General features: G+C 46.1%; 1 protein-coding gene across 1 annotated transcript in view; it reads left to right on the top strand.

Moving 5' to 3' along the window:
• The window catches only part of bicdl1 (BICD family like cargo adaptor 1), a 19624-nt gene extending 9719 nt beyond the window's left edge, over positions 1-9905 (top strand). The window contains exons 3-9 of the mRNA XM_056279685.1: positions 199-345; positions 865-1044; positions 2879-3097; positions 3873-4016; positions 5629-5759; positions 6251-6371; positions 9729-9905. Coding sequence (XP_056135660.1) covers positions 199-345; positions 865-1044; positions 2879-3097; positions 3873-4016; positions 5629-5759; positions 6251-6371; positions 9729-9905 — 1119 coding nt within the window. The remainder of the gene's footprint in view (positions 1-198; positions 346-864; positions 1045-2878; positions 3098-3872; positions 4017-5628; positions 5760-6250; positions 6372-9728) is intronic.
• Positions 9906-10783: the final 878 nt, after the last annotated feature.

Raw genomic sequence — 10783 nt, 5'->3', positions numbered from 1 at the left:
TAATCTTGTGCAAGAGCTCAGCTCACCTCAGAGTCAGAAAAAACAACACGTCTAGAAAACTAGCCTTTAATCAGAATCATAGCCACCTATTTGCTGAGCCCTATCTACCATAGTATATCAAAGCAGTGCATAGTTTCTCCCCCATACTTCCTGTGGTGCGGTGTCTAACCTGCCTTCTGCCATGGTATGTGCTGTTAGATTACGATGTTGTCCGAAAGGAAGATGGAGCTGGAGCGCCGGGTCCATGCCGTGCTAGAGGAGAACGAGCTGCTGCAGAACACCGTGGATGACCTTAGGGAGAGGACGCTGGTGCTGCAGAAACAGTGTCACGAGAAGGACCTACAGGTAAACACCATTAGCAGCAAAACTAACAGGATTTTTTTTTTATCAAAGGAAAGGCTTCACATTGTGTTAAACAACTTTTAGATGTCATGTCTTTGTGGATACCTATCTGGGTTTGCATGTGGTGGTTATTTTTCCCCAGCGGATGGCGGAGAAATGCTCTCAGTCCTCAACCTCTTGCCATTTATTCATTTAGCTTGCACCTGCATTCACTTTGACTTGCATTGAGTTAGCAGGTGTTAGCTTGTTTCTAGCTGGATGACGTGTGGCCGTTGCGCTTATCAAACACGTGACTTCTTGGTAACGGATCAGCATATCCAGTCACGAGGCTAGTGTTCCACAAGAGATGTATGTATTGTTGAGTTTGCTGAAGACTTGGTATTGATCATTGTGTGTGTGTGTGTGTGTGTGTGTGTGTGTGTGTGTGTGTGTGTGTGTGTGTGTGTGTGTGTGTGTGTGTGTGTGTTTGTGTGTGTGTGTGTGTTTGTGTTTGTGTTTGTGTTTGTGTTTGTCTGTCTCCAGCTGCGTCAGAGCCAGCTGGAGCTCCAGGAGGTCCAAGTGTCTCACAGACAGTTGAGCACCCGCCTGGAGGAGCTGACCGAGGAGCGAAGCCTCCAGGGCCTCACCCCACACCCCTCCAACCTGCTGTGTGAGATAGAGCAGAGCATGGAGCAGGAGGAGCAGGAGCAGGAGAGGGAGCAGGTAAACGCGCCCCCAGTGTTACGCCCATAACAACTCAAACATGGGTGGGGTTGTAGGCAGTGTATGTGGGTCAGAAAGACCTCCAAATCATTTTGGAGGTCTTTTCATCTGTATTGCAACTCAACAGAAAAAATGTGTAGGGATGTAAAAAGATCACTTCTAACTAATTGGGCGGTATCTTTTTTTGACTATTTTGCTTCCATATGGCACAATTTTTTTTTCTCCCCCCTTTTTCTCCCCAATTGTACCCGGCCAATTACCCCACTCTTCCGAACGGTCCTGGTCACTGCTCCACCCCCTCTGCTGATCCGAGGAGGGCTGCAGACTACCACATGCCTCCTCCAATACATGTGGAGTTGCCAGCCGCTTCTTTTCCCCTGACAGTGAGGGGTTTCACCAGGGGGGCATAGTGCGTGGGAGGATCACGCTATTCCCCTCAGTTCCCCCTCCCCCCTGAACAAGTGCCCCACATGACTAGAGGAGGCGCTAGTGCAGCGACCAGGACACAAACCCACATCTGGTTTCCCATCCGCAGACACAGCCAATTGTGTCTGTAGGGACCCCCAAACCAAGCCGGAGGTAACAGGGGGATTCGAACCGCTGATCCCCATGTTGGAAGGTAACGGAACAGACCACTATGCCACCCAGTCGCCCTCATATGGCACAATTTTGTGTTTCTCTATGTGTTGAGTTGCCACTCTCCTGCCTAGTATATCATGTCCTATGACAGTAATATCAATAGTGTATTTTACCTCTATTTCTAAAGATGTAAACAGAAGCATTTAGAGGGGTGTAAACCATCAAGTATCTGGTAAAATAGAAAAAAAAATCTGGCTTTTCAGCAAGCTATGTGACAGGCTTGGTAAGATCCAGTTTTCAGTGGAAAGACAGATTTGCTAGAGAAGGATGACACACCTTTTGTACCATGCCTTACAGGGTATTGTTCAAAGTGCAATAAGTCATTATGAATGAAGGTAATATAATACATGGTTTCCGCTTGTCTGCGCTGAGTTAAATGTCAATTTGTGGAGGAGTGGGGAGCAAGGTGAGAGATAGGGTGCAGCTCTGAAATCAAGGTTGTGGAGATGTACCTCTGAATGACAATTTATAATGTTCTTTTAGTTTCTGCCCACTAAAACTACCTTGAAATCTCTGTTACTACATCACCAATCAGATTGGGGCCAACAGTGCAGCAGAGGTGAAAATTCCAACTGAAAGTTGAAACTGAGCCTCTTTGTCATTGAAAGGGATTTTGTGACATTAACTTGCCCAATGTTGAAAATATGTTCTGTACTCAAAAGTGTTATCAGATAGCAGGTATGCAGGGAGAATCTGGGTAGCGCAGCGGTCTTTTTCGTTGCTTACCAACACAGGGATCGCCGGTTCAAATCCCCATGTTACCTCCGGCTTGGTTGAGGCGTCCCTACAGACACAATTGGCCGTGTGCGGGTGGGAAACCAGATGTGGGTATGTGTCCTGGTCGCTGCACTAACGCCTCCTCTGGTTGGTCCGGGCGCCTGTTCGGGAACTGGGGGGAATAGCGTGATCCTCCCACACACTACGTCCCCCCTGGCGAAATTCCTGGCTAATCCCCCCCCCCCAAAAAAAAGCATTTGCCGAAACTATTTGACCATGTTTTGACATCCACATTCACACGTCCACACACAAACACACACGACTCTCTTCCCTTCCTGCTGTCAGTGTATGAATGGTCGTGGATGGGTTAATTTTGTAATGTGCATCAGTCAATATATGAGACAACAGAAACAAAGAGAAAGAGAGAGAGAGGTAAACACACATAATGGGTTTGTTTTCCTTCTCTCTCTCTGTGTAGCTGCGTCTCCAGCTGTGGGAGGCCTACTGCGAGGTGAGATCCCTCTGCTCCCATTTGAGGGGCAATGACATCACAGACTCAGCCCTGTCCACCGACTCGTCCATGGACGAGTCCTCCGAGACCTCCTCAGCCAAGGATGTGCCTACTGGGAGCCTCCATGCCAGCTTACTGGAGCTACGGAGGCTAACACAGAACCTACTCGATGGCAACGAGTCAACGGTATTGTAACATGCACATCTCCAGCCATATACTGTAGTGTATCAACTAACCCTGTACCTTGATGCATTTCACAGACATGACAGGTTTCATTCAAAAATGAAATATCCTCAGAGGGAAAACTAGATATTTAAAAAAAATGATTTTTATAAAGATATTGATGGCACAAAATCAAAACAGTTGTAGGTACATTGCCAGCAGCCATACCAACATGTACCCAGGCTGTACCAAATGACAGAAGCTTAGCAGGTATGGGCTTGGCTAGTACTAGGATGGGAGACCTCCCGGGAAAACCGAGTTGCTGCCGGAAGTGGTGTTGGTGGGCCAGTAGGGAGCAGTCTTCCTTCTGGTCCAAATAAAAACAACAAATATTTTTAAAAAATCCCAATGCCCCAGTACAGTGATGGGGACACTGTGCTGTAGGAGATGCCGTCCTTCGGATGAAATGTGAAATTGAGGTCCTGAAAGAGAAAAGTGCTATATTAATGTAGTGATTGTTATTATTATTATTATTATTATTATTATTATTATTATTATTATTGTTATTATGGACTGGCGACCTGTCCAGGGTGTTTTCCCTGCCTTCTGCCCAATGACTGCTGGGATAGGCTCCAGCACCCCGTGACCCTGATTAGGATAAGCGGCTTGGAAAATGGATGGATGGATGGAAATTGACATTTAGATACACAGAATGGGCTTCTCTTGTGATACCGATTAATGTTTTCAGGTGGGGATGAGTGTGCATTGTGATGATTGTGGTGTGTGCCGTGTGTTGCAGGGTTCCCGGCGTAGTGATGAGGAGGCTCTGGAGGAGCAGGTGAGGAAGCTGGGGGAGGAGCTAAGGGATGTCAGAGAGCACTACGAGGCCGAACAGGAGAAAAAACGCAGCAAAGAAGAGGAGCTGCTACAGCTACACAATCAGGTACTGGCTGTAACAAAAAAAACAAAAAAAAGACTTAAATACATACACAGCTGCAGATGTGCACACACTGTACATGTAAAATCTATCCTGTCCATTTAAGTGGAGGTGAGATGAAGCATGGGCAGCACGGTGGCGCAGTGGTTAGCGCAGTCGCCTCACAGCAAGAAGGTCCTGGGTTAGAGCCCCAGGGTAGTCCAACCTTGGTGGGTCATCCCAAGTTGTCCTCTGTGTAGAGTTTGCATGTTCTCCCCGTGTCTGCGTGATTTCCTCCGGGGGCTCCGGTTTCCTCCCACAGTCCAAAGACATGTAAGTCAGGTGAATTGGTCATACTAAATTGTCCCTAGGTATGAATGTGTGTGTGTGTGTGTGTGTGTGTGTGTGTGTGTGTGTGTGTGTGTGTGTGTGTGTGTGTGTGTGTGTGTGTGTGTGTGTGTCGGCCCTGTGATGGCCTGGTTGCCTATCCAGGGTGTCTCCCCGCCTGCCGCCCAATGACTACTGGGATAGGCTCCAGCATCCCCGCGACCCTGAGAGCAGCATAAGCAGTTCAGATAATAGATGGATGGATGGATGGATGGAGATGAAGCATTATAACTTTTACTTCACTTAGTCTATCAAGGGAAATGAAAAGGGAAAACCCGGGGGAACGTGAGCAGTCTATATGGGTCAGTACAATATGAGGAGATGTTCCACTACTTTCCATTCCCTATACACCGCTGTTGTCTTCTCACAAGGGCTTTAGTAACAATACACAACAAAGTCGTAGTACTGTGTGCACATAAAGGCCTAGAAAAATAGGGGACATCTGAAAAAACAGGAAGGATCTGCACCTTGGAGTGCTGACATCAAATATGAATTTATCTTGCATCTTTTTGGGAGCATGCCATGACAATGTCTTTAATACCACTGATTCATTTTACTTATTTTTGTTTTTTTCCCCCATTAGGTAAAGTACACCTAACTTGTAGAAAACGGTCATTTAAAGTGGAAGTGGTGTTGGTGGGCCAGTAGGGGGTAGTCTTCCCTCTGGTCCGAATAAAAACAACAAATATCAAATCCCAATGCCTCAGTGCAGTGAAGGGGACACTGTGCTGTAGGAGATGCCGTCCTTCGGTTGAGACATTAAACCGAGGTCCTGACTCACTGTGGTCATTAAAGATCCCATGACATTTATCCCAAAGAGTAGGGGGTTCCCCGGTGTCCTGGCAAAATTCCCAACCTGGCTCTCTCCATCTGGCCACCTAATCATCCCCCCATGTAATTGGCTCAATGATTCCTCCCTCTCCACCTCAAGCTGATGTGTGGTGAGCGTTCTGGCACAAAATGGCTGTCGTGCATCACCCAGGTTGGTGCTACACATTGGTGGTGGTTGAAGTGAGTTCCCCCCTTCAATGTGAAGCGCTTTGGGTGTCTGGAAAAGCACTATATAAATGTAATTGTTATTATTTAGATCTTAGAGGAAACTTCAACAGTCATTCTCTCTCTCTCCCTTGTAAACATATACGCATATACAATTGGTCAATATGTGCAGGCCAACAACGTGTTTTCTTTGTACCAGTGCATCTTGACTGCATGAGCCCCGAGTCTACTGTATCTTCCTCTATATGTCCTACAGATGGCGCTGCTCTCCGTGGAGATGTGCTCTATCCAAGATGACACAGAACGGATGAGAGCAATGGCTGAAGCGAGAGAGCCAAGTGAACAGCTCCAAAGTGCTATAAGAGACAGAGATGACGCCATAGCCAAGTATGACCATAACAGATTGACCCAATATAAGATTCATAAGCAGGATGACTGCAACAGTTTGAGTGTATCCGTCCGGATTACCTCATGTTATTATTTACCCAGAAGTGTTTTCAGGACCGGCCTGAGGCCAAAGTGAACTAAGCAGCCACTTAGGGCCCCACAGCCACATGCAGTCATATGAATGACAGAGTGGTGCTGAGACAAATCAAATTCAGCTTAGGGCCCCAGAAAGGCTTGGACTAGCCCTGATTGTAATTATTTAGTCACTTTTTGCCAACACTGTACATTTAGATAGAAATTGTATATAATGAATGGCAAACATCATATAAAATGTGTTAAACTTGTTAAATACATTGCCAAGTTGCTCTTATGCCTCATCACTTTGTAAGAGATAAGAATGTTGTGCGTGCCAACAGGACATGATAAAAGTGTCTTGCCAGCAGGACATGACCAAGTCAGTGAGTGTCTCTATGTGTCTGTGTATTTGACAGGAAGAAAGCTGTAGAGATGGAGCTGGCCAAGTGCAAGATAGACATAATGTCTCTGAATAGCCAGCTTCTAGATGCTATCCAGCAGAAGCTCAATCTTTCACAGCAGCTGGAGGCCTGGCAGGTGAGTCAGCGATCACAGGTCAGGGTTGGGGACAGTTTGCGATGTTGTGACCTTAATAACTGTTTGTGCTGTACATTTGTGACAAGTATTTTATGAAAACAGTTTGTCAAAGAGAGCAAATTAAACCATGATGTGCGTTTGTCCGTTGTAGTTCCTGTAAATGTATCACTGATTTTGTGAATGTGCAAAATTCTGTGCACATTCAGATGGTACCAGCTAATCTGAAATTATTACACAGCAGACTATGAATTTTGTATAGTAACATGGTTTATGAAATGAAAAGAGAAAAATTATTGTTATAGCTTCACAGAAAGTTGAATCAGTTCATCTGGAGACGTTTATTGAGAGAAACGTTTCATCACTCATCTAAGTGACCTCTTCAGTCTAAACTGACTGCAGGTATCCCCACCCTTATAAACAATACAGTTGCATAACGACCAAAACCAAGGACCAGTTTCATATGCAGATATGGGCGTGACCATTAACTAGTGTTACAATGGCCATGTGTACTATTCACAGAAGGTTGGGGACTAATTGCAATAACAGAATTGTAAGATGGTGACAGATATACAATTACCCCCCCCCCCGGGTCACGGATGGTCGTTCCCTCTTCACATAGATGGCCACTTTGACTCCCCGTTCAAACCAGCGTTGCTGCCTATCAAGGATGTGCACATCCTCATCCTTGACTTTACTTAGCGACATCAATACTTATGAGCCCCTGAAACGAGATCCAGGCAGTGGTTACAAGAAAAAGGTGATAGATTGTCTGAAGCTGTTAGAACAGGACAATGCTATTGACAGAATTTTTTACCATAGATTATACCAGGGGAAGCTACACCTAGTCTGTATGGTTTACCTAAGCTACATAAACAGGATGTGCCATTACAGCCTATTGTTAGTATGATTAACTCAGTGACCTATCTCTAAGTTTCTTGCATCTATCAACATCTATCAACATCACATTCAGAACACTACGGATTTTGTGGATAAGGTGAGGAACATCATTATGAAGGAGGATGAAACGATGGTCTCCTCACATGTGTTCCTATTGATGAAACAGTGGAGGTAGTCTGTATGAAATTACAAAATTACCCCACCCTTAGCAATAGGACCACCCTTAACACTGACCAAGTGTGTCAGCTCCTGAAGCTGCGTCTTCAGTCCACGTACTTCACATACAGGGGACAGTACTATAGACAGAAGCATGGGTTTGCTATGGGTCCCCAGTCTCACCTGTAGTGGCCAACTTGTATATGGAGGAAGTGGAAAAGAGGGCTTTGATGTCCTATCCATGGACACCACCTAGCCATTGGTTCAGATTTGTGGACAATACCTGTGTTAAAATTAAATCTCAGGACGTACCACATTTCACCGACCACATTAACTCTGTGGACAACCACATCAAATTAACCAGGGATGACGTGAAAAATGACAGGTTAGACTGAAATTGCAATTGGTGATGGGGGACATTTGATTGTTGATGTTTGCCGTAAACCAACGCATACTTATCAGTACTTAAGTTTTGACTCTCATCATCCACTGGAGCACAAACTAGGGGTCATCGGGATGCTGTACCACTGAGCTGACAACGTCCCCACCGACACAGCAGCCGGGGAAGAGGAGACATCCCACATTAAACAGGTCCTGGTTAAGTGTGGTTATCCTAACTGGGCATTTGTCAAAGCCAAGAAGACGCCCAAAGAGTGCACCAGCCAATCAAAGAGAGGAAAAGGACAACAGCTGCCTAAGAGTAAACCAGTGGTGATTCTGTATGTGGCAGGAGTGTCGGAAAAGCTGAGACACATATTTTCCAAACACCATGTCTCAGTTGCTTTCAAACCCCAAAACATGCTGTGCCAGAAATTGGTGTACCCCAAGGATCGGGTCCCTCGGCACAAACAGAGCAATATAGTGTACGCTGTTAAGTGCCAGGGGGATTGCCGTGACATTTACATTGGGGAAACTAAACAGACACTGACCAAGACGATGGCACAACACAGGAGAGCTAATGTGTTGGACCAGGACTCTGCAGTCTACACCCATCTACAGGCCAGTGGCCACTCTTTCAAGGATGAGGATGTGCACATCCTTGATAGGAATGCTAGTTTGAACAGGGAGTCCAAGAGGCCATCTATGTGAAGAGGGAACAACCATCCCTGAACTGGGGGGGGGGGGGGCTAAGAGTTCATCTGTCGCCATCTTACGAAATAGGTAGCAATTGTACAGAAAATGGCTTGTGTTCTATTGTAAAAGGCGTCTGAAATTCAGATTTGACCAGAAATGTAAAGCGCTCTGAGTGGCTGTTGCAGCTAGAAAAGCGCTGTATAAAATGCAACTTGATTGATTGACTGATTGATTGATTGATCTTACAATGCTGTGATGGCAAACATTCCCAAATCCTCTGTGAATAGTACACATGGCCATTGAAACGCTATTAATGGTCATGCCCGTATTAGCATATGAAACTGGTCACTGTCGTTATGCAGCTGTATTGTTTATAAGGGTGGGCATACTACCCGCAGCCAGTTTAGACTGAAGAGGTCACTTAGATGAGTGATAAAACGTATCTGTCAATAAATGTTGTATCCAGACGAACTGATTCAACTTCCTTTGATTTTCTTACCTGGATTATTGAGCATGCATAAAGACATTGTTATAGCTTGTCTTTCTCTGCACCCCTTTCCAGTAACTACAGTCCACCGTGTCTTTGTTTTAACAAATCTAAACTACATACACTGATGCTCTCAATTTAGTTTATAAGGAAACAAAAACTGGGAAAAGGCAGTTCTGTATTTATCAATTCGTTGCAATGGGCGTCCCTGAGGAACGACATTACCTGTGTATATTGAAAGCTCAGTGTGTGTACGTGTGTGTCTCCCTTTCCTCCCCTGCCTCACCTGTAACTGGCAGCTCTTTCCTCTCTCTTTCCCCGCCTACAGTTTGCCTCCTCAGGGCTCTTTACTGTGTGGCTCTTGTGGTTTCTGATCTAGTGGCCTTTCTCAGCTTCCGTACCACCCTTTCTCCCCTGTGGTACCCCCTTCCTGCCTTAGAGGTGAGCCGAGGTGTGCCATCTCATCATTTCACCTTGCACTAACTCGACAACGCCATGCTGAGCCATTCCACGCCACGGTTAGCTGACTCAGGAGAAACGCCCATTCCAGCTGCCTGTTTATCAATCTGCATTTACCAGCAACAAGACTCATTCACCCCACCATCAACCCAGTCTGTCACCATCTCCTCTAGCCCTCCGTCTCCTTCCATACACCTCTGTCACCCCGAACACCCGTTCACACTTCTCATTTCTTCCCTATCTTTCTCTCATGTGCCTCTCTGTTGTTCACCCCCTCTGTTTAGGATGATATGCACCGAGTGATTGATCAGCAGCTGATGGACAAGCACCAGGATGAATGGCGCTCCACCCCGTACTCCCTGTCAGGGTCTTCTGGAGCCCACGGCAGCCAGTCCTCCAGACGAGCTCACCGCATCTCAGAGGGTGACAGGAGGCTTTTCTCTTTCTTCAAAAAGAACTGAACCCTATTTAGATTGGCCTTGAGAATGCAAGATCGGAGAGAGAGAGAGAGAGAGAGAGAGAGATAGAGAAAGATAGAAGTAGATGAGGGGAGGTGGAGAGAGAGACAAGCACGCAGCCTCCAGAACGGGTTAGGTTTAATCCCAACCTCCATTTGATTGGTTTAGCTGTTGAATTTGGGTGGGATTAAATGTTGATTTGGGCGGGGTTAAACATCAATTTCATTGGTTTGGACTTGGGTTTGGGCGGGGTTAAACAGGGTTGGGGTTAGGGATGGGTTGGTGGGATTAAACGTTGGATATTGAATGCCGCCCCATTCTGCAGGCTGCAGCCAGCAGCCAGGTACTCCTCGAGAGAGAGTGAGTGAGAGGGAGAGAGAGAGAGTGAGAGAGAGAGAGAGAGAGAGAGAGAGAGAGAGAGAGAGAGAGAGAGAGAGAGAGAGAGAGAGAGAGAGAGAGAGAGAGAGAGAGAGAGAGAGAGAGAGAGAGAGAGAGAGAGAGAGAGAGATAACAGAGTCTAAGGGTTAGAAAACACTCAGCCAAAGAAGGACAGTGGAACACATGCACAGAAAGGAGGCACTAACAAGGTTCGGGGGGGTCATTTTGCACTTTATTTGTCCCATCACACCTCTCCTTAAAGATACTGGTGAACAGTGACCAAGTGGATCAGAAATATAAGAATTTTTAGCATCCCAGGAAGTCTTTGTCGTCAGCCTCTTCTCGATATTATCCATCTGGCTTATGTAAACAGGGTCAAAAAGTTTACCTCCCAAAGAGTTTGGTTCCCTTGTAGTGCCTACCACCATCTCTAGTACCCCACTGCCAAATCCACAGAGAGGGAAGGCTGTGTACAAATACTGTATACATGCCAGTTATCAGGC

The sequence above is a fragment of the Lampris incognitus genome, chromosome 1 (genome assembly GCF_029633865.1).
Source record: "Lampris incognitus isolate fLamInc1 chromosome 1, fLamInc1.hap2, whole genome shotgun sequence".
In the NCBI taxonomy this organism is placed as follows: domain Eukaryota; kingdom Metazoa; phylum Chordata; class Actinopteri; order Lampriformes; family Lampridae; genus Lampris; species Lampris incognitus.
This window is presented reverse-complemented; position numbering and strand designations above follow the sequence as displayed.